General features: G+C 50.0%; 1 protein-coding gene across 15 annotated transcripts in view; it reads right to left on the reverse strand.

Moving 5' to 3' along the window:
• Positions 1-26,354, reverse strand: part of MICAL2 (microtubule associated monooxygenase, calponin and LIM domain containing 2) — a 207,570-nt gene that overhangs the window by 59,939 nt on the left and 121,277 nt on the right. For 8 of the 15 annotated variants that reach the window (XM_033121332.1, XM_033121336.1, XM_033121335.1 and 5 more), the window contains 8 exons: positions 25,661-25,783; positions 24,289-24,507; positions 23,959-24,060; positions 22,622-22,747; positions 13,214-13,321; positions 12,019-12,205; positions 10,665-10,753; positions 9,298-9,400 (listed from right to left, as the gene is read on the reverse strand). In XM_033121332.1, coding sequence (XP_032977223.1) covers positions 9,298-9,400; positions 10,665-10,753; positions 12,019-12,205; positions 13,214-13,321; positions 22,622-22,747; positions 23,959-24,060; positions 24,289-24,507; positions 25,661-25,783 — 1,057 coding nt within the window. Of the gene's footprint in view, positions 1-4,956; positions 6,298-8,602; positions 9,401-10,664; positions 10,754-12,018; positions 12,206-13,213; positions 13,322-22,621; positions 22,748-23,958; positions 24,061-24,288; positions 24,508-25,660; positions 25,784-26,354 lie in introns of those variants that run through there. The other 7 variants (XM_033121343.1, XM_033121341.1, XM_033121342.1 and 4 more) reach the window with 5 other exon arrangements.

The following is a 26,354-nucleotide window of genomic DNA, read 5'->3' on the forward strand; positions in this document are numbered from 1 at the left end:
AACCAGGCACACCTGCAAGGAACACCCCCGGGTCCGCTTCTCTCCTTCCTCCTCCTAGACAATTGGCTTTGCTCACCCAGGAATAGGGTGAGGGCTCAGAGTGGCTTCCTGGGCTTCTGGAGGGGTGGGGACATGGCTGCCTGATGACCCCTCAGTACTACAGGGCCGCGGCCAGCCTTGCTCCCAATGAAGCCAGTGCAGGGGTTGGGGGGCACTGGGAGGTGAAGACTTTATAGAAAAGAAGCTGCTTCTTCTTCTGGTCACCACCTTGCCTAGGCAAAGGCCCCAAGGGAGGACATCCCTCCTTCTGCCCCCCAAGTTCTGGGCCACAGGCTACAGCTGGGTCTCTGGGGTTCAGTGCCAGTCAATCCTCAAGCTTCCTTCCAGACACCTCTTTTGATTCCCAAGGGCTCCTGCCCACACGCACATACCGGCAGTGCTAGTCCCAGTGGTACGAGTGCCAGTAATAGAAGTAATCTAAAGGCAGTAAAAGCAATACCAGCTGATCATCCAATGCCCACATGCCCGGTTAGCACTTCACGTCCATCACCTCTAACATCCCAGCAACCTGAAAGGACAGTATTATCGTCTCTATCGCATGAATGGAAGAACATGGAGTCCAGAGAACAACTCAGCCAGGGCTATGCAGTGAGTCAGCTGGATTCGCTGCTGCTGGGACAGAGCAGCCCCAGGTGAGGGACCAGGATGGTCACCTGTACTGCCTGGCTCAAGCCTGGCTGCTCTTTGTCCTAGACTTTGTCTTAAGTTATCTGCGGTCAGATAATAGGGAGAATCCAGGACTACTGGGGGCTGCCAGGGGCAGAGGTACACGGGGTGAGAACAATCCAGCACCTCCCAGGCCAGCTGCCCCTGGCCTCCCTGAGGGAAGCAGGGCTGCTCAGAGCTGAGTATCTCAGTTTCCTGTCAGTGCTCAGGCCAGATACCTGCTCCGGGCGAAAGATGAGACTCAAGAGGCAGAGCCAGGCCATGTGGTGTCTGGGGAAGTGCCTGTCCTCGCAAGGCCACTCCCAGCAGCCACGCCCTGAGGCCCTTTTCTGGCTAGGCGGGGGCAGCAGTCAGGTGAAGACCCCTACCCTGTTCACTGGTGAAATTGTTCCTATTTCTACCCAAGCCTAGAAACCTGTCCACTCTCCCCCAGAACCCAGGGAGACAACAGAGCAACCTGTTCTCCTGTGTATTGTTATTTTACAGATTAGCAAAACTGAAGATCGTGCCCTTTGGAAGGCAAAATGGAAGCAAAGTCAAAACTCTCTTCCCCACTCAGTCAAAGGGCTCTGTGGAGGCAACAGGACTCACAGCGTCATACGTTTCTTTCTGGTACTCCCTCCTGTGCCATGAACCAACGCCAGCAAGACCTTTCCCAGCCCAAGCCAACTGCAGACTCCCCAGTCTGAGGTCCAGGCCCGAAGGCAGGGCCTGACATTCCTTTAATTCTACAAGTATTTATTGAGGGCCCACTATGTGCCAAGCGCTATGTTACCTGTTGGGGAAATGAGTATTCAAAAGAAACAAAGATCCCTGTCCTTGAGGAGCTTACATCCTAGCAAGTGGGAAAACATAAACAAACAATGCACATGATTAAGTGAATTATATAATATGGGTCTGGAAATACTGTATAGTTGGGAAAAAGGGATCAGAAGAGTGGGGCTGCAGGTTGCAGTGTTAAAGGTGGATCTCACTGGGAGGGAGACAGAGGAACAAAGATTTGAATAAATCAACCATATAGACGCTGAGGAAGGGTGTTCCTGGCAGAGGGAACAGCCAGTTCCCCCTGTGCAAAGGCTGTAAGACAGAGTGTGCCTGGCGTTCGAGGAGGTCAGCGAGGCTGGGACACAGTGTGTGAGAGAGCAGCAGAGCAGGTCTAGGCCATGGGGGCCAGTCCACATCGAGCTGAGTCCACTGCAAAACTAAAGCGAAACTAAAACTCCTGTTGGCAGGTGACAGGAGGGATGGCGGTGCCAGAGCTGAGGCCATGGTGTCTGAAGGAGGTGACCAGTTACCTTCAAGAGGCTGCGGTAATCAGAAAGCTAGAGAAAAATCGATGTTGCCACCCAGTGTGTACTGAGACCTCTGTTTAGTCCCCAACCTAAAGATGAACCGTCCGGCGCTCTGAGCCCCAGCTGATCTAGAATGCCTGCAAAAAAGTCTCCCTCAGGGCATCCCTGCTGCACAAAACACTATGCCTGAGGCATTGTGAGCCCCAAGTGACAGAGGGGGCTTGTCCGATGCCACTGAGTCAGTACAAAGGGTCTTTGGCCATGTTCAGGGCTCTTCCCACGGGCCAAGGCTCTTCTGAGAACAGCACCTGACTCCTGGCCTGGGCCCGTGGGACTCTCTGTTCCTTTACAGTTGAAGCTGCTGCTCTAATCACTTCCCTGATATCAGTGAGCTTCTTTAATATCAGCACCAACGTCAAGGTTGCCACAAGGAGGTGAAGGGCATCCGAGGGGTAGCACATGAAGCACTTGGCCCCGGGCCTGGCACAGAGGAGACGCTCTGTCAATAACAGCTGGCCCCGGGGCAGGAAAAGAAGAGTCACTGCTTTTACTTATTTAAGGAATTAAAGAAAAAGTTGCAAAATTGAATGAGTTCACAGAAATAAAGAACAGCCCACCCACTCTGCTTGTCCCACTTACTCTGTTTAATATTCCGGTTGCACGGAGATTTGTTTCTTTGGCTGGATGATTTCTTTAGGATCAGTTGCCTGGGGCAGGATTACTGGACTAAGAGGTCAGAGCCCTTTTATGGATCTTAATAACTGTTGCCATATTGCTTTCCAGACAACACTGTCCCCGTTTATTTTTCCTCAATACTAGTTACTAAGTTCATACTTTTTTTTTTTTTTTTACAATCTACTCTTTTCTTTACAAATTCGGTGGGTACAGTCTAATTCGTGTATATCCCTTTGAAAGCCAAGTAAGAACATTTTTGTAAATGCTTGCTTTTTCATTTTAGCATTTACTTTTAAAAGGTGCTTAAGTGGGAACTGGCCTTGCATGGCTTTTGCCCATGTATCATTGAGTCTTTAATCAACAAATATTAACCGATCCCTTACACTGTGCAAGGTGCCTGGAAACACCTGCTTTGCACAGACTTGTTAAATGCCGCAGCAACGAATGTCTTCATTATCACATCTAATTCAGATTTTTCTCCATTCTGACGGTCTACTGAATATTTTCATTTTATTGTTATACTTTAAGTTTTTAAAATGTAGATAGATTTATGTCATGGTTTTCCTCTGTAATTTTTTTCTGTCACAGGTTTTAAAGCTTAGAAACCTCCCACCCTGTGATCCAATCAATAGTTAATCCTATTTAATTCCATTATTTTACTTTTTTGATTTTAAGTCTTTAATCCAGTGTTCCTGGAATAAAGAATATTCTACCAAACACTTAATGCAGAACGTAATGTGCAACACAAAAAACTACTCCCAAACAAACAAAACACCCATTTCAAATAGGTAGGGGAAACCCTACTTGGGCAAAGTTAATTAAGCTTCTTGACTGGAGAATTCCTGAGACTTGAACCTACTAATCAAACTGTGGGTCTCTAAGGTTTGGGAGAACTGGCCTGATGAGGATAAAACATTTCGCAAATTCTGTGACTATGGAACCCTTTATTCACAAAGCATCTCTTGGAGCTAGCATTCCATTGCCACACTTTGGAAAATGTTGCTTTAACCCAACTTCAAATCAAAAAGTCAAAACCAAACTATGAGCTCCATGAAAGCAAGGACGTTTGTTTGTTTCATTCCCTGCTACACGCCTAGCACACCACAGACGCTCGGTAAGGATTGGTTAACAAATGAGTGCATGTACACATGAACAAAACAAGTCAAGTCTAGTACACAACACAGAGATCCATACGCGTACAGTCCAAGACGTAGGGAGGGGCAGGGACTTTGTGTGGTTCACTGCTGCATCCCTAGGACCTAGAATATGCCCAGAGCACGGTAGGCATTCCACAAATACTTGCACAGCTCAATGGATAAAATAATGAGTCACTTGCCTAGCCCAGCTTCTGACCTCACTCCCTAGCGCCTTTCCTTTCATGAAAGGGGAAGAGTATCTCACCTGGGTAAGAGTGCAGACCCCTTAAACTCTTGACCCCAAGCAGCTCTGAGGGCAGTTCCAGATGCCTGCAGCTGGGCGGAGAGGCCCAGGGCCCCAGAAATAACCCTGTGGAGAGGCAACAGCCCTTGTGAAGTGCACAGATGAGTTTTCATACCAGTGTCAGAAGCCTGGCTACATCCAGCCTGGCAAGGGCACGCATCCCATCCTAGGGAGGCTGAGGACCAGACTTCTGGAGGCAAGAGGGGCTTCCCTTAAGGACAGCCTGGAGTTGAGCCAGAGCCTGTCACACCTGTGAGCAGGGCCTTGCAGCCTAAGGCACTGAGTGAGCCTTTGCAGGCAGAACAGGTCTCTTAGGATCACAAATGGCTCTCCATCTGGATGACCACACCTGCCAGGCTCACCGCCATCCTGAAACCAATGTCCAGTCCTTCCTCCTTACCTTTCACCCATCACTCAGCGGGCTCAGCATGACACTTGCAAGAGCAACCTTTGTTATATAGGAACCTAAATTAGTGCACGGTTCCTAAGTAAAGCTCTCCTATAGGTCCATGGCTTGGATGATGGGGGAAATGGGTGCAACAGCTGGGGTGACACTGACCCTCACCAGCTATGTCCAGCATCTAGAATAGAAAGTACCATGAGTTTTCAAGAAAGAGACCCCAAAGCCTGGCCCAGGAGCATTGGTGACTTTTTCCAAATATTACCCTTGGGTAATATTTCCTTTGAGTGCCCAGCACAGCCCCAGAGAGTCCCACGTCACCACAAGTGCAAGTCCCGCCAGCAGTTTAGGGAAGACTGACCCCCTAAACCAACCCGTGTTTCAGGTTTGAGCAGCTTCCATGGCAAAGAAGAGAGGAAACAATGAGCTTTATAAAGAACCATATTTATTTTCATTTACAGCATCAAATACCATAAATAAAACTAAACATTGTTTGCTGTGTGCAAAATACAGGGTTCCATGTGGCACTGTGAATGACTACCAAAGGTCACAAACATGCATTTCCATGAAATGGGGGAGGCTAGCTACAGAGGAGGCTGAGAGGGGAGGAGGGCACTCTTTGGTTGCCATTCTATAAAGGGAGGGAGACTCTGCAAGAGAAGATAAGACAAGAGCAATGACTTCGTACTGGCTGGGATCTGCACCGATGCAGTGAGTAATGCAGCATGCAGGGCGGTACACACACGCCGAGAGGTCGGCGTGGCTCTGGGCCACATGCAGGACAGACCGCACTGTAGCCAGAGACCACGAGGCCTGGCTCCACCGTACGTGGTGTGCTGTTTCTCTGTAAAAGCACTCTGAATGTCCTGCTGCTCTAGGTAATGAGTCAGTGGGGGGAAGTGGGCTTTGAGCAGAGCCATGGGGGTATTGAAACTGGCCGCTCCATGCCTGGAGTTGCAGTGAGTCATTTCTCAAAGCCATCCCTGGCCTATGACGATGATATACTCTAGTTGCAGCTTCTGCATCATCGGGGGCTTTATGAGCCAGGAGAGATAAGAAGAGCCACTGCACAACCGTTGGGTCTATAATGCAGGCTGCAGTAGAGAAAGGATTTGCTAGGGAAACTGGGATGATGTATTCAACATACAGAGCATGGGTCAGGCTGGTGATGGAGCTTGGGAGTGTTTTTTCTTTTTTAAATCTCTCCAAAGAGAGTCATTTACTCTCTCCAACGAGAGCTAATATCATTGATCAATGGTATTAATAATCTTTATATTGGAACCAATTTAAGAGGCTTATAGGCATGTGCTTTTTCAGAGGCTGCTAGACAAAGGCGTTCTTTTCAAAGGTGACAGAGCCCTCCCCATGGTACTCCCTCACAGTCAGGGTTCTCCCTCCCAGGAAGGTCAGCGGCTTTGGAAATGCAACTGCAAAAGCATGTGCGCAGGCCACAAGGGGAACAGAGGGCAGGCGGGGCATGCACCTGGCACAGACTGGGCTGCCGGCTCATAGGTAAGTAGAATCACAAACGGCTTTCGAGCTGAACACCACCCCACGCTGTTCACCGACCATGCCACCGAATGAGTCCGTTAGTATGCAAGACACTCGCAATTAGCACAACCAGTACCACGGCGGGGAGGATAGGATGCGGAAAGCGGCTTAGGGGTTAGTCCCGCTCTCTGAAAATCGGCAAGAAAACCAGTCACCTCAGAGCAGAAGTGTGTCAGCCAAGAAGTGGGTGTAGCACTGGAAGGCTGAAATGAACTGATGGCCACAGTGTAAGGTTGGAAAGAGAGAGACAGAAAAAAGAATTTAGTTTGGGGAGAAAAAGGAAAACAGCTGACAGTAAGAGAAGACATGGGAGTTGAAAATAAGGCAACCATTAAAAAAGGGGAAACTTGCCCAAACAAGTGACTGCTTGCTTAGGACGGATGAACCTTTCTGGCGGCGACCAGCTATTTAGCCGCAAGAGCAGAAGAGTGGATGTGTGTGGCTTGCACACACCAACACTCCATTGCTCTCCGTTCAGGGCTCCATGTACCCCCAATTTCCTCTCTGCCCCAATTTTACTCTAGTGTCTCACATTCACTCTCGAATCCGTTGTGGAGCCTTAGAGGCATCTGCCCCTGGGGATCCACGGGGGGTTTGGTGCTGCCCACCAGAAAGATTCAAAGTCTCAAGGCATACAAATATCTCAGGCTTCTGACAGGCACACCCTGTCTCACCAGAGTAATTCAAACCAGTCTCTTTATGGCCATAAGTGACATTCTCAGAGATTCCCACTCTGGCTTCCTGGAGCGTTCCACAGAGCGTCTCAGCCCACCCTGAGCTGATGATAATAACAATAGCATGGCTATGCTTGTGTTCACATCACAACCTCGAGAATTTACTTTCTGGAATCAAACATAAAATGAATCAAGGGCTCCTCCCACCATGCTGAACATTCAAATCCCAGCAAAAATTTGGAAGAACACAATGCAAGTCATCAGACTGAGAGCAGTTCCAACAAGGACAGAAGGGCCAGTCCCCATGGACTTGGCCACAGCCACGCCCAGTTTTACCCAAGGACCTCAGGGAAGTGTTTGTAGAAATGCCTTCCCCCTTCTTCCCACCCTATAGAAATTTGTCATCTCAAAGCCCTCAAGAGCTCTGGCTCCAAACCCACACCAGGCTCCATCCTACTTCATCGAGAGGAGACCTCTGGAGTAACAAGTGCATGGAGCTGTCTCTGGCCCAGCAACTCAAGACACCTTTTTCTATCAGCCTCTCCATTGTTTAACCAGACCCAGCAGCTGTGCGTGACCAGGCAGAGTGGAGCAGCAGGGAGCTGTGGCCTCCTCCAGACGCCCAGAGCAAAGAATGCAGGTAGTCTCAGTGACTGTTTTTGCCCTTAATAGGGCATATCTCTTTGCATTCGTCAATAAACAGCTTCCACTCCCAGCTTCCTCTGCCCATCAAGACTCAGGGGAGCTTCTCCCTGGAGATCAGACACATTCCTTTGCTGGGACAGTTTGAAAATAAATGGTTTCTGACTGTTTTGACCAAATATGTGTGGTGGCCGAGTGGCTAAGCAGCCAGGATGTCTGTAAGCAGTGCTCAATGGGTAGGCCACACTTCCAGAAATAACACTCTGAGGTGTTAACAAATGCCCTCAGACCCAAAAGACGTGGTGTGAGAGGGCAGATTCTTCCGTCAGCCTGACCATTATAGACCCTGAGTGGCCTTGGCACAGACTGCAGCCTGGGCTGGGGACCCGACTGGGAGCCCCAAGGGTCCCAGCTCCTGGGCCATGCCACCAGCTGACACAGCTCCTCTTCAGCAGGTATTGCATCCACCTGATGGAGCCCTGCATGGGCAGGTGCCTGTGGGCTTTTGCTGCCGTGCTCATTAGTGGGGAGGGAAAAGGCCTGTTTGTAGCAATCTGCTCAAAACCCCCATGGTTCTATGTGTTCTGGCTGTGACTTAGTATGGGAGGGAACTTGAAGCTACTATTTTACATCATAAAAAGGGAGCAAAAGTCTCTCTCCCTCTGGGAGGACATGTAACAGCCAACTACACACTGCCATGTGCTTTTGTATGTTTAATTCTACTTTGTCCTACTCTTTTCTCATAAGAGATTATGCTTTCGTGTTACAGAAAATTGCCTCCTCCTGACAAGTAGCATCTACGTACATAAATCAGAAGGCACTGGTCAGGAGATGGCACACTCACTTTTGTTTATGTAAAAGCTGAAATCATGAATGTTGCAGGCAGTGATTATTACCATGTTTTCCCCAAAATAAGACCTAGCTGGACGATCGGCTCTAATGCGTATTTTGGAGCAAAAATTAATATAAGACCTGGTCTTATTTTACTATAACACTGGGTCTTATATAAGACTGGGTATAATATAATATAATATAATATAATATAATATAATATAATATAATATAATATAATATAATACCGGGTCTTTATGTTATGTTATATATTATATTATATTATATTATATTATATTATACCCAGTCTTATATTAATAAGACCAGGTCTTATATTAATTTTTGCTCCAAAAGATGCATTAGAGCTGATCGTCCGGCTAGGTCTTATTTTGGGGGAAACAGGGTACAATTGCCTGCAGTGTAGAAGGGGTTTGTAATACCAATTATAAACTTCAAACCCGTATTTTGAAAAATTGACACACATAGGAAAAACAATGCTTTCTCTTGGCTTATTAAAAGTTAAAAATTGAAATGTAAACCTAGAAATACGGCTCGCTTTGGTATAAAAGACGTACAAATCTATTCTTTTTAAAAAATCCTTCATGTGGTGCTGGCCCCAGCACCGTGAGCCACCGGCTGGTGCAGGTGGCCAATGTGAACCTCTTTGGCTTATGGATTGCAGAACGCTAGGCTTCCTGACCAGCGCCTTCGCTAACTACAAACACATCACCATCTACCCTGGAAATGTGAAGGCCCTTTGGGGCGGCCGCCCGTCAGTGGAGCTTGACCGGCAAGCACCTGAGCAGCCAGTCACGGATGCTCTGGAGGGACTCCTCAGACTCCCGGTACATGGAGCCCAGGACCTCTGAGAACACCCACAGGAGGGGCAGCCCGAGGCTTAGGAGCTCGTACGTGTAGCAGTAGTTGTGAGCATTGTCCCTGAAATGCTGGCCGACGGCGCGCAGGAGGCCCCGAATCCAGTTAAGCAGGCTCCGGGGGATACGAAGCAGGCCCCACGGCCTGAGAGGCCAGCTTAGCACCTTCCTAAAGGAGGAAGTGGTGATACCTGGGGGGCTGCCGGCTGGTGAGCCAATGGCAGCAGCTGCGCAAGAGCTTTCCGTGGGAGGGTCTCGCCGAGGGCCTTCTTGCTCCTTCCACATCCCCTCCTCCTGAGAAAGATCAAAGGGAGGGTATTTAATCCACGGCACTCACAGAGACCCCTTAAACGAAGCTGACGGAGAGAGCCAATAAAAATAGAACTCGGCAGGCCCAGCGCCCCCTCCCCGCCCCCCCAATAATCTCAATGCCATGTGCTGCTGAAGGAGGGACTGAATGTGGGCGCGACTTTCCTGGGGGAAGAAATTGACTATAGGGCTCAATGAGCCTTCACAACACCTGTCCTTTGACTCCGCAATCCTAGTATTGATTTATCCTAAGTGAATAATTTGAAATATAGGTAAGGATGTGCACACAGAGATGTTCAATATAAAAATATTTATAAGGTAAAAATACTGAACAATAGAAACGCCCACCAATATGGGGCTTGTTAAATAAATTACCGACCATTTTTTACAGGCATCAAAAATTATGCGCCAAAAGAATTTTTCATCTTGTGGGAAACTGTTCTCGATACAGTGTTAGTGAAAAAAGAAGGATATAAAACTATAGCAATAGGATTGCAACGAGGTTAAAATACAGTCACATAGAAAGAAGTCGGAAAGGAAATGTTACAGAATAATTATGGTTTTCTCAGGATAGAGTGATGATGGGTGATTTACCTTTCTTTATATATTGTCATTTATTTACCCATTTTTCTACATTAAGCCTATATTAATGAGTAATTGGAAAAAAGCTTTTCCAAGCTTTTTTCCAATTACTGGGTCTTTGCTGGTGGTGGTGATGAATCAAGCAGTGGAAGGTATTGCTAGGAGCTGCCAGAGGGGGCGCTATAAGGAGCCGTCCATACATTCAGCAGGCTTGTCACTTTGATGACGAATTCAAGAACTTGGGGAAAGGACTTAGAAACCACCGTAAAGGTCGGCTCCATACCAGGCATCCCTGCAAACGTTGCCCTGTGGTCACATGGCGGGAGTGTGGGGAAAAGACACAACACGGAGGACCATGAGGGGATGACCAGTGACTTTTGCGTGGCTGAACATATGGTTTCATCCTTGATGGATCAGAAAGCTCTTCTGGGCTTCTCATGAGAGGCCAGCACAGCCACTCCCCTGGGAGCTGGCATCTGGTGGGACACACCCCAGAGGCCAGCTGAACAGACTGAGGCAAAGGGACTCTTCACACCAGGGAGAAGAGCCCTCTTCTTCCTCAGTCTCTCCAGGGCCAGAAACCTTCATCTAACATGGAAGAACCCTTGAAAACCTTCTCCTATCAAAGGGCCTTCCATTTCACGAGCCCTTTCAAGACAAAACGTACCTCTCTTTGTTGCTTCAACTCTGCCCGTCTCTTTCGTTGTTGAGTATTGGTTTTACAGTGAATGAAATGAGGCTTGCAGAAAAACTTGCCTGTAGAAAGAAACACACATGCACAAAGGTTTTTCTCTTGCAAGCCAGAGGCATGGAAGACATAAGGCAAGTGCTCGCCACTGTCTAGGTCAGAAAATGCCGATAATGGAAACAAACCCATAACAGCTCATACTTGGGAAGTGGTTTCTGTCACCTGTATTAAAGAAGTGGCCCTGGGATGAGGCACAGGACACTTTGCTGCCTCAGAGGCAGGCTGCAGCCACAGGGACTCCCAGGGATGGGGCTGAAACCCTCGGATACGCCCCAAACCAAAGCGAGGCCAAGTCTCTTCCCAAAGCCAGTTGCCAAGCAGCAAAATGGACAGCTCTGAACAGCAGCGACATTTCTGGCTTCTTTTTCTGGGACCCCTAAGGGTGGCAAAGGCTCAGAACAGATGGCAGCAGTGATGGGGAGGAAAAGCCCAGAAGAGACACATACTGGGCCACTGGCCACTGCCCAGGACTATTGGGCGCCTTCCAGAAAAGCTTTCTTTGCTCACCGTTACAACAATAACAAGTGATGGGAATAACGATTACAATAGGAAAAATTTATGTAGGCCTCAGTGTACCGGGTACTATTCTAAATCCTTCCCGTGATTTAGCTCATCAACCCTCACAACCACCTTATGAGCTAAGTATGATTACTATTACTAATATTATTATTATTATTATTATTTTACAGATGGGGAAACTGAGGGACCAGGAGGTTAGGGGACAGAACCTGGACGTTTTGTTTGAGGGTATGCAATCCCGAGCACCGTGTTATACTTACTGCTTCTCATATCGGACAGTGCAAATATCAAGTGCTGAAATCTGGAAAATAACACTCACTCCAATGAGTGCAGTGCCTTCATCGATAACCTGATTGGCCACTTGTCAGAACAGACGTTACTACTATGGTTTTTCTAATAATATAGACTTTATAAATAACGTTCGTATGCCATCCTTATTACATGAGTGGTGAGGGGCCGGGCATGTGTTTCTCGACCACACAGGGGTGATGGAAGGTGGTGAGACTAAATAAGAAAACGTACACAAAGCGCTTGGCACACAGTAGGTGCCCCCCACGGCCGGTACACGCCAGCACTGGCAGCTTCGTCTTCCCCCAGGAGCTCCTGCCCCCCACAGGCAGCCTCTCTCTCTAGAGGAGCTCCCTCCCACCTTCCTGAACAGCTTTCCTGAAGGAAGACACTGTACTCCCTGGAAGCGTTGGACATCCCGGAGCCTCCAGAGGGACCAACGCTGTCCCCGGGGGAACAGGGTTACCTTCATCACCGTCGAAGGCGTAGGCGGCCAGGCGCAAGGTGGTAGCACACACACTGCAGCGGAAACACTCTCGGTGGAAGAAGTGGCCCTCTGCGCTCAGCCGCTCCATCACGTACACGCGCTTCTTACAGAAGTAACAGGTGTCACTGCCACCCAGGTTCAGAGGAAACACCTTTCGAATAGTTTCCTGGGGGGCACAGGGCATCCAGAGAGAAGAGCAGTGTGTTAGGGCTTGTGCTGCATCTTCAAATGTGAGGCCTAGGCTTTTAGAAATTCCGACTTGAATCATGGGGGGACCTGCTGGGCTCCTGTTTGCTGCTCGTGTCACTGCAGGCACTGCAGCAAAGAATGAGCGTGGGAATATATGCTCCCAACACCCGCCCAAAACCTGCAGCTGCTGTTGCGAATTGTATGTCCAGGCACACAGGCCAGCCATAAGGCAGGCCTGGGACGTGCTGCTCCCTAAGCTGGCCACTCAGGTTTTCGGATAGGAGTGATGCCTCCTGCTCTAATGGAGTGGGCATCCCTCGCAAATATACCTGCCCAGTGAAGCTCTCCCCAGGACTCTGTCCCAGGAGTTAGTGTTTGCCTGGGTCTCGAGGGAGGTAACTGACTTAGGTTAGGAAAGATTTTGGCATCAGAACTGTTCAACAGAATGGCAGAAAAGGGAGAAGCTGTGCCCCAGGGCCCACCAAGCAGCCAGTCAATTTTCTAAATACAAGGGGGGAGAGGGCCAGGGCTAGGGCAGGGTGCACCTGGATGATTCCAGGGGCATGTGCCAAAAGGAAACCAAAGGAAATGTCAGCTCAGCTCACTAGGGATGGCGGGAGAGGCCTCGCTTAGAGAAGGGGAGAAATCAAAGGAAAAGGGTGCTTCTCTATTACTGAATTCTCAATCCAGTGCAAAAGGGCTACTTAGCTTGGACACTAAATATTGATAGTAAGGGATGTCTGACTATGTGGACAGCCTTGTCTGGCCTTTTCACTGAGTTCTCCAGAGCCCCAGAGAGTAGGGAAGATGCTTGTGCAACCACCCCCAAGGGAGCCTAGTGAGGTTTGTCTTTAAGGAAATACAGCCTCCCTCCAACTCTGCTCTGATTCAGCCCCTCTGATTCAGCTGAGTCCAGGGGAAGGGGCGCCTTGGAAGGGCCAGGGCCAGTATCTGTGGGCAAAGGCTGAGGGGTGTGCATCCTTACCAGGTCTGGAGAGGTGGCCTGGGCCTTAGGTCTGTGATCATTCATGTACAGATTGACCAGGACTTCAGCTGCGGCCCCTATTCCGCTGGACACTTTCCCTACCGTCAGCTACCCCAAGAGCAGAGGTAGAGGAGAAGAGACAAAGGTAAGGCCAGTTAGCACTGAGAAGGAAAACACAGACAGGTTGGATGTGGGAGAGGACTCCACGCCCATATGCAAACAGCACCCGACACCCTGGGAAAGGCAAAACCAGCCAGGAGCAGGCAGGGGGAGCTCTGGAGATGGAGCAAAGGACAGAAATGGAAGCCTATAGCACTGGGTGGGCCAGGTGACTCAGAACTACATTCGCTGGGGGCTTTCAGGAGTCAATCGAGTTTCTCGGTGCATAGACAGGATAAACAAATCGAGAGAGGAAGAAGCTACCGACCACCATTTAGCAAATAAATGCAGGATTCAGGACTTGACGCTGGCCTCCTGACCCCACCCGGGCACCTCCACACAGCCTCTCACATCAGCAGCTCGGACTGCTTGGCCCAGTCACCACTGAAAAGGTGCATTTGCACCTGTGTCACCAAAGCCTCGAAAGCCTGGGAGGCACAGAAAGGTGACAACGAGCTAAGGAACCAAGACCTCACAGATAGACAGCTGAAGGGTTAGGACCCTTCTCTACCACGAGCCGGTTCTGAGACCAGGCACAAAGCTCTCCACTGAGCTCAGTTTTCTCGTCTAGTAAAATGGGGAGCGATGGCAGCGATTGGGATGAGAATGAAGCCGGCCCCCGGTGGGCAGGTGGAGGGATCATGATAGGGAACTCCACTGTGGGCTCCAGGTGGCAGTGCCCAGAGGGCCCCAGAGCTGGTGCCGGGAAAGGCCAGCCCAGAGTGGGGAGGGGGCGGTTCCATGTGAGCCCCAGGGACCACAGCCTGATGGGGTGTGGATGCCTGTGGCCCTGAGGGCATCATAGCTCATGCCTGTCTGCCTCTAAGTGCCTGGATCCCCTGCAATGTGTCAAGGGGCTGGGAAGGGGTAGGAGCTGGCAGCCTAGGCACACATGGCACAATTACACATACACCCCCAACAAACCCAGCCTGCTCCCTCTTCCCCCACCAGTTCTGAAAAACCACCTGAGAATGCTGCTGTCTCCTCTGCAGGGAAACAAACATGCACAGGATGAGATTCTGTAAATGCTGTTCCTGACCCCATGACCCTGGAGGGAGGGAGGGCCAGACGCTCCCCAGCCTCTGGGAGATGTAGCAGAGAGTGCTGCAACCGGGCCCTCTTCACAGGTTCATGGCCATTCCCAGGACCCGTGTGTGGGTGAAGAATGCCCTCAGGCTAAATCCAAGACTACTTTTGGAAGGCCACATTGAATCCCAGAACCGAAAGCCTCAAATATACAGCAGGAAGTTCAGGGAACAGCAAAGCAAATGGCAGCAGAGGCTCCCACGGCTCCCACCTCCTGGTAGCGGTGCCCATGCTCAGAAACTGAGACCAACTCATTGGATTCCAGCAAAAGCACAGGGACCACAAGGAAATGAATGGGAGGGGGTGCCAAACAGGCTGGGGAGAAGGACGACCCTGAGACGCTCACTCCCTTTCTCATTAAGATGGCCCCAACCTAACAGCAACTTTGGATCTGTCACTTCAGACTGTGTGTGTGGCTCTGGGGGATTGTAGAGAATGTGGCTGTAGGCCTGCCAGGGGTGTCTGATCCTACGACTCCGACAGATGGGACCTCCTGACTTTATAAAGCCTGCCCCTTCCCAGGAGAAGCAGCTGCCAGGCCCGTCACTGCCCTACCCCCAGCCCGTCCCACAAGCTGGCCCAGCCTGGGAGAACTTAGGAGTCCACTTCCAAGCATACTTTGCCATTTTCAAGATTTCACAAATGCCAAGAAACTTGGCTCCTACTTTCAAGAAATGCTCAGGTGCACCGGCTCAGGACAATACACCACTGTTTGCCCGATGTTCCATCCCCCTGAGGCCCCCAACACAGGCCCCTCAGAGGGGGCTGTAGAATACTAAGTACTTCCTGGGTTTCTATCAAAATAAAAAAGGGAGGTCCGATTTACCTCCCTGTCCACACTGCCCTTGTGTGGCCGCCTCCGCTGGCCGGAGTGGGGACTGGCTCTGTGGGCTTCTGCACAAAGGCACCAGGGCAATGTTGAGCACCCGTGGGCAAGTATTGCCTCCCCTGAGTTAGCAGGGATTGAGACTGTACTTTCTGGGGCTTTAAATACATGTCCCTGATGACACCTTATTAACTACTTAGCTAATAAGCACTTGCGCTGCTGAGCCTGTGCACAATCCTGACTCAGGGAGCGGTCCCAGAAGCAGGCAGAAGGGCTGGGAGATGGCTGGCGGGTGTCACCCAAACACATCTGCAGTCTTGAGCTGGCTCAGTTGTCCTACCAGCAGGGCACTGTCCAGTCACCTGGCCAGGGAACGAAGGGTAGAGACCACACCTGGTCTTTCATTATGGGCCCAAAAGACTCCTTTCTCCCAGTTGCATCTGTACCCTCTGTGTGTGACAGCGGCTTTCTTAAGAATAATGAAATGAAAGCATCCTTAAGGAAATCAGCAGTGGGTCTCCTACATACCCGTCCCAACCTGATGGAAACCATCCCAGAATCCCCAGTGGCCAACACCAAGAGTTGCATGGGGGACCTCCTAGAAAGGTCACAAGGAGACCAGGTTATGGAGAACTCATCTCAAGGGGTGAGAGGGGCCCCTTGCAGCCCACCCTAAAGACCAGAGTGAAGGTGAACATGACTGTTGGGATGTGGGTTATCTTGTTTCCTGACAGCAGGATGTATTATTGGCACCGTGAGAGTCAGGACGTGACCAGCTAGACTTGGGCAAGCTCAGCGCTCCTCACACTCTCAGCGCCGAATGACCAGTTTTTGCTTCTTCTTTTTAACCTCTAATCCCTTGGGGCCTGATACTTTTGAATACAATACAATGGGGTGACTAGGCATACGATCACACACTTGGCTGTGTGGCGATGTCACATTGCCCTGCAAGTGTCTAACGCTTGCTCTCACTTGCTGTGCTCATTGGGTCCTCAGATCACTACCTGCTCGTGGACCACTCTTTGAGTAGCACTGCTCTAGTTGACTGGGAAATTACCAGGCTCTCGGGATCCTGAGAAAGACAGATGCTCCACTCATGGAGAAACGTCCAGAAAACTCAGCCTGGTATTGGCCCCAGAGAAAGATCCACAGGTTCTCAACAAGGAGATTCATGCACTGAAAGGCAAGTCACACATGTACTTGGGGAGGGTTAGTCAAGAGGGGACCTTATGATGTGGCTGGGAATCGTATGTCCAAATGCAAAGTTGGCCAATCAGATGATTTGGTTAAAAATGATCATGTCTCAGTCACTCGTCTTATAAGAACTGGTAATTTTGGAGAATACGGGACTGGTTTTTTTTTTTTTTTTGCAACCCTTTAGGTATCTTTTAATATTCTTGTCAAAGAATTGGGGTATTTCGCATTACCTTTCCTTCACTGTGCATTCTAATTATTTTTCAGCTAATTAGTTAGAGCATGTTGGAATGGTTTAAAAATTCAGCAGGTCCATCATCTCACATTATATTAGATTAACCTCACATACACCATTCCCCTCTGGGAGCCTCAGCTTTCCCATCTGTAAAATGGGGAGATGTAAAATCACCACCATCCTAGCAGGGGTGCCAAAGAGAGTCATCAAAGAATCTGGGCTGTGTCTCACATGGCACTGGGCTCTCAGTAGGATGCATTATTGGCACCATGAGCATTTGGAAGACAGTTAACAAGTCCAAAGTGCCGCCACTGGTGCAGCTTCGCATTTCCATGTTCTAGGACTTCTTTTCCTCTCTTAGATGGCCTATACTGGGGGAACTCCCAGTGGCTTGGGTTCTGGGAGTAAGAATGATGTGACCCACCCAGGACGAGCGCACTGGCTTCTCTCCCCTGAGTAAACCCAGATACTAACATGGCGATGTATCTTGTCATAAGCACCGTCGCCAGAGGCTGCAGAAGATGGCTGGCTGCACCTCCACAAACAGGCATTCCTGAGGCAATCCTGTCACTCCCAGCTCGGAATATTGGATGTTGGAGCTTTTCTCACCCTTCTCCAGCCTGGCCCATCTTATCTCTGGTTTGCATCCCCTTATGTCATGACCCTGCTGCAGTCCTCTCTACACTCTTGGCACAGGAAGCAGGCTCCTGGGCTCTTTTATGTCCAAACGATGGTAACTTCCCCCCTTGGGCTTGGAACGCAGGCGTCCAGGCTGTGCTTCTCCACAGAGCTGGGCAACCTGTGACCACCTGGCCTGCTGTGAGCTTCATGAAGCTCACATGGGTCAGGCGGGGGTGACAGTGGAGCTTCCAGGGCCTCAGAGTTGGGGGTTCATGAGAGGGGGAGCTTTCCACAGGCAGGGCCACAGGACATCTCCTGGGCCTGCAAGGACATTCCTCATTGAGGAGTCCCTACATGAGAAACATCAGAGGACAGGCTGGTGGACCTGAGTCCTTAGCCATATGCCAACAGTAACGGAAAGGGAGGAAAAGGATGGAAACCTCCTTGTTGGAAAGGGTCTGGATATTCCATGCTCAGAGCTGAGACACACAGGCCTTTGGGAGTAGGACTTCACCGTGGGAGCCCATATCTGTGCTTTTGTCCCCTGGTGCCAGAAACCGTGCTGCTGATCACATGCACATATGTACCCTCATGGCCCTTGTAAGGTGGGTCTTATAACCCCCTTCTCAACCAGAGCTGCTGAGATTCAAGGAGACTCTAACTCACCTGAGGCAGCACTGAGGTTCCTAAGTGGCTTGGTTAGAAATAGAAACCTAAAGGTGACTACTTTGCCTTTAGAAAGAGAGGCATCAACATGCACTTTGGGTAAATGAGCTTTCTTCCAGAATTCTCCTCCACTTGGGAAAGAGCATATTTACTGGATACTTCAGGCATTTTTCGTCATAGGCTAGGTCGTTGCATTATTCCAATCACCCTCAGCAGTAGCTGCTGTCATCTCCATTCTACAGATTGGGATACAAAGGTGCGGAGAAGTCCAAGGTCCCGCAGTAATTGGCGTTCTGACCCCAAGTGAGACTCCAAGCCCATAACCTTCTCCCTACACCCCCCTGCTTCCCTGAGACACACCAGCACTGTGCATATTAAAAGCCCCCCAGGCTGGGACGCATGCCGGACACCATCCACAAAGCTGCCTAGCTCTACCCCTGGGACACAGAAAAGAACAATGAGGTTGGAGGCAGCCTTGAGATCTCTCCAGTGCCAGATGAAACAAAGGCAGATTACCCAGCCAAGACTGCCCAGCTTCCCTCTAATAAGCAAATATATACAGTAAACCCTGCATATCCAGTTCTAAAACAAACACCCCCAAGAGTAGAGAAAGCTCCTTTTGCAATGTGCATTGCTCTTCTGACCTAGGAGGACTACACCACAGTTCCCAGCCCAGGGAGGCCATCCTTCTCACTCACTTGTACAAACATTCAGCCGCCATCTTTGCTCACCAGCCTTGGCAAATGGCTAACAGTTATGGCAGGGGCCAAAGGGGCAGTGGCCTCCCTTCTTAAAGAAAGAAATTAATTCATAGATGATTGGGGGCTGCTACCATTACAGGTGGGCTGGTTTGATGGGATGGATGCGTCAAATGGTGCTGAGAACACAAGACTGGACATGATTCCATAGTCCAAGGTCTTGAAAGATAAGACTCTGGGGTAAGGATCTGGGCCATAAATGAGAGGTCCCCAAGATTCCCTGTAATTGTTCAGGCCAGAAAACAAACAAACAAACAACAAAAACCCAGCAGGATCACTCTGAACTTTAAGGCACTATGTCAAGGTGAGAGGGTGGGCAAGTGTAGTCTGAAGGCAGAATTGGTGACCCACGTTTGCGTGCCTGTGAGTAACACGTGCTCCTCATGGCATGTTTGGCTACGTGTGTTCTCATGAAGAAGTGATTGATTATCCCTGGATCCTCAGAATCGTCGTGTAGGGCTCTGGGGCAGGAACAGAGACACGCAGCCTGCCAGGAGGTTGCCAAACACTAAGCATCAGTTTCCAAGTACACTTTGGATCCCCTGAATTGAGGATAACTTGGGTCACTAGGCAATGAGAGCCGCCCATAGTCTGTTGAGAAGAAGCATTAAGACCCCATGCTCTTTCCAGGAGGGAGGCTCCCTCAGTTCTACCAAAACTGAAAGAAACTGTGTCACTGCGTTGTCACTTACTTTAAAAGGCAGCTAATTGTGTTCTCAGAGGAGACCATCACTCTGCCTGTTCTGCATGTGCAAAACCCAGTGTTGAATCAATGGTGGAGCGGGTTTGGGAGGGAGAGAAGTCGGGGCGGGGGGCGGGGCGGGGAGTGCAGCTGGCAATATCCTCTCCCAGAAGCTCACCATTCCGCCTCTCACTGCCTGCAATGGCTTCACAGTGAGATCTGGAGGGGTCAGTGGGTATCGAGTCCAAGCTGGGTCCTTTTAACAAATGGAGAAACTAAGGCACAGAGAGGGTAAGTGACTTGCCAAGTGTCCTAGGGTGTCCCTTTCTAAGCACTCTCTGATCATTCCCGGACACACTGAAAGGAACATCAGGGTGGAAGCTATTTAAATAGCCCAAGTACACCACTAGCTGATGGCCAACGCCGGCTTAGGAGACGGGATTCCAAAACAAAACAAAACAGGGGGCGATTGTTCTAGCACAACCTGGGAGAAATAAGGAACAAGGCTGGAGAGGTGGGGGCCAGGGGACCTGGGTGGGCCATCCCACAGCCCTCCCTGTGCAAGGACATAGCCGCTGGGCTGCTCCCTCTGAGGAGGCCTCCATTCACCCTTGACCTCCATGGTCCAGAGGAGAGAACACTGGGCTGGAGGCAGGAGCCCCAGGCTCTAGTCTCCTCCCCATACTTTCGTTTTCTTTTCTGTGGCTCTGCTCCTGCTCAGTTCGCACTTTCCCTCCTGCTACCCCATTAAAATGACTATTCTTCTCCCACATGCCAGGGCCCTGTAATCTGCTTTAATTTTTCCATAGGAAGGATCATCTTACATAATTTACTTCTATATCATATTATTGTTGGTTGATTATTTCCTGCTGCTGGGAGGCAAACCTCATCAGGGCAGGAAGGTAACTCCTGGTCGTTGATGCAAATCCCAAGAGCCTGAAGTACCTGACATGGAGCTGTCATTCAACAAGTATTTGTCAAATTAATGCATGTTTACACATTGGCTTAATGAGTGACATTGGTTTAAAGCTGCTTGAATAAGCCAGTGAAGCAGCCAGGGCCTGGGTGGAGTGTGCTGATGATATATCAGGGATATGCCCAGTGACAGGAAGTGTCTGTCATACCCAGAACCCCACATGTCCCCAGGCATGCTGCCTGTTGCTGTCACCTAGAGAACTAATGCCTACTGCAAACCACAGCAGGGAATTGGGAAGTGTGGTGGCTTTTCTCGTCCCAGCTCTGCCTTCAGCTCTGAGCAGATAGTGACTCAGTCAGGTCTTCCTGAGGATGAAAGAAACGCAGAAGCGAAGAAGGACCACAACCAGGGCCAGCCAGAGAGGGGCTGGGCCAGAGACAAGCGAGGTGTGGGCCCTGTTACCCAGCCAGGAGCACGAGCCACTGCCTGTCTGTGCCCAGGGGCCTCACCCCTCTCATCACCCTGTCAAGAGTGACAGTGACCTTTTCCACAGCAGGAAGTACTCCCCAGGAAAGGGCAAACACACTGCTCTGAAGCCCTGGTGACGATGATGACAAAAATGCCAGTCTCCACCCATACAGCTCACTATCACATGAGCCAGTAATCACTTTCTTATTGAGGAGAAAATGGAGGCCCAGACAGGCCAGGAGACTGAAGGTCAAACAGTTGGCCACAGGGTGATCTGGAACAGGATGCCGGCATCTCAGCCTTGGCTATTGTCAGTGGAGTTGAAGACAGAAAGTGCTTGTGTTTCTCTACGTCACCTCCTGCTGTCTTGCCAGGGATGTGTCACAGCCATGTCGGAAGCCTTGCTCCTTTCTTGGAGACTCTACTTGCACTCTTTTACCCACAGTGGTGAGGATCGATGGGTTGGGACCCCAGCTACATACCAAGAGACAACTCCTAATTTTCCACTAATGCAACAGCAGGGAGCTGGTTTGTGCATCAGTCTTAAGCATGGAAACAAACGATCAATAACTCTGATAGGGAGATATTCAGCACCGCCTGCTGAGCCTAGGTGGGAACTAGACAGACTGGATGTGTTCAGAGGAGCGCAGTCTTTGGGGAAGGGACGCCAAACCTACTTCCATGAGCAAAAGCTAAAAAAGTGGGCTTGGGCTTCCTGTCCGTTCTCAGGCTCATCCATTCCAGGGGCCAAGCTTCCCAGGAGGCTGCCTCTTTCCCACCCCAGCCTGGTAGTGTTTTCAGAATATTAGGTACGAGGAGGACAAGTGAAAAACATGAAAAGTGCCCCAGAACCCAAATTTAATAATTGTTTATGGTGCATTTCATTATCAACTTAACCAGAGTTAGCTCCCCACTTCCTTCCACCTTTCCTCCAAGCCAACTTCTGCACTGCTACCCGAGTCATCCTTCTAGAGCGCAGAGCAGATCCTTCAGTTGCTCTTTATAAGAGGATAGAAGGAAATTTCATAACACGACAAGAGTGGGCTCACTTTCACACTCATTCTCTGTACCCCCATAAATACTTTTACCCGCATAAATACTTTTACCCCCATAAATACTTTTAGACCTGGAGAAGTCTCTCCAGAGTTCTGCCTTTCCATTCATGTAAGTCCTGTCTGCCTCCTTTTGCACATACGGGACCCTTTCTAAAACACTCTCCCCTACACTTCTGTCCAGCCAATTATCCGGTACAACCTTCAACACTCGACCCCCATATTACCTCCTCTGTGACTCCTTCCAGGCTTTCCCCCTTTAGGTTCCTACAATCTTGCCTTTTACGCCTCTCATAGACTCAATGAATAGTATTGTATTAGGTTCACCAGGTGAAACTGCCATTTTGTTAGATCAAGAACAATGAAATATTGGCAATTTCATATGGTAAAAAGTTACTTATTTCTATTCTAATGTGCTGCTTGCCATCTAAACTATAGTAAGACAACTGTACCACAGCCTCTTTGTTTCCTCAGCACCTGGCATGGTGGTTGGCACACAGTAGGTGCCCAACGAATGCGTGCTGGATGGGCGAGCACTGCCAGATGAGGTTTTGTGTGCTGCCTGCTGTGCTATATTGCTGGATCCAACACAAAAACAAAACCCCATCCAGGACTGTTGTGAAGTATCTCACAAATTTTCATGTCAGCCAAGCCAAGCTCCAGATGTTTGCGCCGGTCAAGTAGAGCAGGAGACCGTCTCAGAACATGCAGGGGTTGGGGGAAGCTAATTGTTCAGGACAACTACCTTTCTGGCAGGAGAAAGAGAGTCAACAGTCGACGGATTGGAAGTGGCAGCTGGATCAGGAGATGGAAGGCAGGAGGGAGAAGACGGAGGAGGAGTATGAGACAGGCCTTTAGAGAGGAGTTTATTCTGCACAGAACAGAAACAGAGGAAACCATGATTATCCCCGGGGAAAGGGACCGTGACGCTGGGTTCAATGATGCAGCCCTATGCCCATGTATTCAAGGAGGGGAACGGACATCCAGGCCTGTGTCTCAGGACAAAACAGAAGCCTCTGTCTTTGGAGCCCAGCAGGATTGCCTAGTTCCTGGTTACGTTTTCTGCTACCCCGGTTCCGACTCCCTTGACACACCAAAACAGCTGGAGAAGAGCCACGTGTGCCTGCCTGTGTCTGCCGCAGGCACCAGCACTAACTCTCGAAGCCCTCACTCTGGAACTTGGTATAAAGTGCCAGCTGCAAATGTAGGAAAGGAGAATCCTGAGCTGTTTGGGGACAGATGGCCCGAGCCGGGGCCTCTGCAGCCACCTGGCACCTAAACACAAACTAAATAAATGCAAAGCATCCTTCCTATGTCAATGACTGCCGGATAGCAGAGGGCACAGGTTTGGAGGAGACTGAGAGGAGGCAGCAGGGAACGTATGTTCTAGAGACCAGGCTTGCTGCAAGCAAGGGGGCACCTTACATATACAAGTGCCACGGGACATCTCATCATTTCTTTCATCGCCTTGCGTGCACATACTCTTCTTTTTAGCAAGTTTCTAAACAAGTACCTGGCTTGGAGGGGGCTGTGCTTGGTATTCTAAGGCAAAGCCATTCTTGGCTCGATGCTGCCTTTTGGGAAAGCAGAGTACAGGTGATGGCATGTGGTTGACTTCCTCATCAGTGTCTCCCAGATCAGGCCACAGGGAGATTTCCCCAACAGGCCCCAAAATGTCATGAGCACCTGGTTTGCTGTCACCTTAAAGGCACTGTAATGCGATTCTCGCAACTGACCAGCTTTCCCTCTTTGTGTTGGCCCTTAGGAAGCTCAGTGTCTGCTCAGAAGCTATCTAGCATCTAACAGCATGTGTTTTTCTTCAGTAATGTTTTCCTTTGATCTGAGCCTACTTTTCTGCCTTGGTTTTCCCTTTGTCCTGATTTAGCTACTTATTTTGAATGTTCTCATTTGTGTCTTTTTAAGATATCAGCTCGAATTCTTTAGTGGCTAGAACAATGAATTGTGCCTCATGCTATGGAAGCAGGAGGAAGGAGGACATGGGCTCCAGAGACTGATTCAAGGTCACCTCACTGGATTTTCAATGTCTGGGTTCCTGGGGGCTCTGAAAGCCCCCCTGTTTACCTGCGGGAAATCCCCGTGTCCAAACATGGAGGCAAGGTGAGCCGCCTTCTCCTTAATGTTCTTTTTGTGAAATTCCCTGTTGGCCAAGTTCTGAGCCCTCTTCTGCAGTGAAGGTGAGAAAGGAGAGAAAGAAAAAAAAGAGAGATAGTGACAGAGACCAGGATAGTTAGCTCCCGGAGAGGCAGGAGACAGGCAGGCAGGTGTGTCTCACTCATACCACACATCGGACAGGGAGACAGGACACGAACAGTAAGAGAAGGAACCCACCCTGGGCAGGCGGAGGGACAGGGGGAATGAAGGCAGAGACAGGGCCGAGGGCGAGGCTTTCACCTGGAGAATCTTCTCCTCCACTAGCTGCAGCCGCCGCAGAACCCCAGAAAGGGCCAGCGCTCCCTGGCAGGTAGGAGGCAGGGCAGCACGATTCTCTGGGCCCCCCAGCTGCAGGTCAGACTTGGCTCTAGCTCTCCATGGCCGGCTCGGGCACTCTCCACCAGCAGACACTTGATTTAGCTCTCGGAGCACATGCCCTGTCACAACCACCAAGGGGAACTGGGAGAGAAGGAAAATCAAGCTTCCTTCCCTACTGTGGCCCTTTCACAGCCCCCCTAACATGAGGACTCCCCATGAGGACCAGGGACCAAGGGCACACGAGGGGCCACCTTGACTGAGATTCCAAACTCCCCTCAGGCTCTGCCCTTCTACCATCTGCATCAGAATGACCTGACATCCTCCTTTTATTTACTTTTCATTTTTCTTTTGTAAATTAACACATTATGGTGAATAATATTATGCACATTTGACATCCTCCTTAACAATAAATAGTCTTGGGCCTCACCCCAGACCCAGCGAATCAAAGCCTGTACAAGGCTGGCTGTCAATCCTAGACACACACTGACATCACCTAGGGTACTTTCAAAAAACAATCGGAGACTGGAACTGACTTCCAGAGATTCTAATTTCATTGGTCTTGGGGTGGGTACCTCATATTGTTTTTTTTCTATACCCATTTTTCATGGGAAAACTAAATTGCTCCTGAGGTAATGCTTACACATGCAGACATAAAACCACTGCCTTATGTCCACACTGACCTCATTCAACCTCCACCGGAAGCAACACGAGATTTCTCATGCTGATCAGACATCTTTGAAAGCTGTGGTCAATAACAGTGATTCTGTTCAAATTCCAAATGCAGAGATGCTCGCTGGGAAAAGCCACCGCCCGTGGCTACAGCTGGCCTCCCTGCCCACCAGGCAGGCCCTCGTCTGCCCCACATCCCAGCTTTACCCCTTCAATGTGTGCAGCCAATTGGACCTCTGAGCCCAGTCCACCATCACTGCCACTTTTTCATCCGTTTAGAAATCAGCCTATGTAAGTGGTCTGCAACTAAAGCTAAGTGTTCCAGGGGTATCAGACAAAACCATGTGGTGTGGTCTGTTTTCTCCCCCAGCAAATAAAGCACCAAGGGCAAAGTAGCTGGTCAGTCGATACCCCTGACTGGCTGAAGAATCAGTGGCCTGTATTTCAAGATGCTGCATACTTGGTTCTTCTTACCTATAAGGGTAGGGAGCTCAAGTTGGGTCTGCTTCCCAAAGAACCCACAATCAGCCCTACTTGGGGTGTGCGGAGGGCAACTGAGCCCACCCGTCAGCATCAAAGTCCCCTCTGGCTTCCCCAAGACCCCATCTATTGGAAGGAGCCCTACCTGCCTTTTCAGAGGAGGCGATGGGCTGGGCGTGGGCTCCTCCGGCTTGAGACAGCGAGAGTTAACAGGAGGGTCAGAAGATGAGCACAGGACAGGCTTACCTATCCCCGAGACATGGCATTCCTGGGAGGAAGAAGGTGAGTCCGAAAAAGCAGCCGCAGGAAACATGAAGGAAAAGCTGAGTCAGACTGAGACACTTGGAGGGAGGAGAGGAAGAGAGGTAGGGAGGGAGAGTTTGCAGGTACAAGGAGAGAGCACTGCACCGAGCTCCTGCAAGCTGGGCCCTACCAGGAAACCTGAACCCTGGCTCTCTGCCCACGTTGACAGCAAGTCCTGGAGTCCCCTCTTTTGGGACAGTGTGTGAATCTATGGAAGGTTTTCTTTTGGCTCAGACAGGGGAACTGGGCAGGCACTGTCAGAGCCCACTCCAGGCCAGTACCAGCCCCGGAGTCCTTCCAGAAATGGACAAGCTTCCTGCTCACTAGAGGACGGGGTGCTACAGTCCTTCTGATGGAAGATAGCCCTCGGCAACACTTGGGAACTGCAAGGGACCAAGCCTCCAGCAGGGGTAATTGAGAAAAAAATTCAGAGTTACAACTCCCCGGAAAATGGTCCCCTTATAATAAAACCTGGCTTCATGGGGAAGTCGGATTGTCCAGGAGGTACGGTCCACATCAAGACAAAGAAACTGTCT

The sequence above is a fragment of the Rhinolophus ferrumequinum genome, chromosome 11 (genome assembly GCF_004115265.2).
Source record: "Rhinolophus ferrumequinum isolate MPI-CBG mRhiFer1 chromosome 11, mRhiFer1_v1.p, whole genome shotgun sequence".
Lineage (NCBI taxonomy): Eukaryota > Metazoa > Chordata > Mammalia > Chiroptera > Rhinolophidae > Rhinolophus > Rhinolophus ferrumequinum.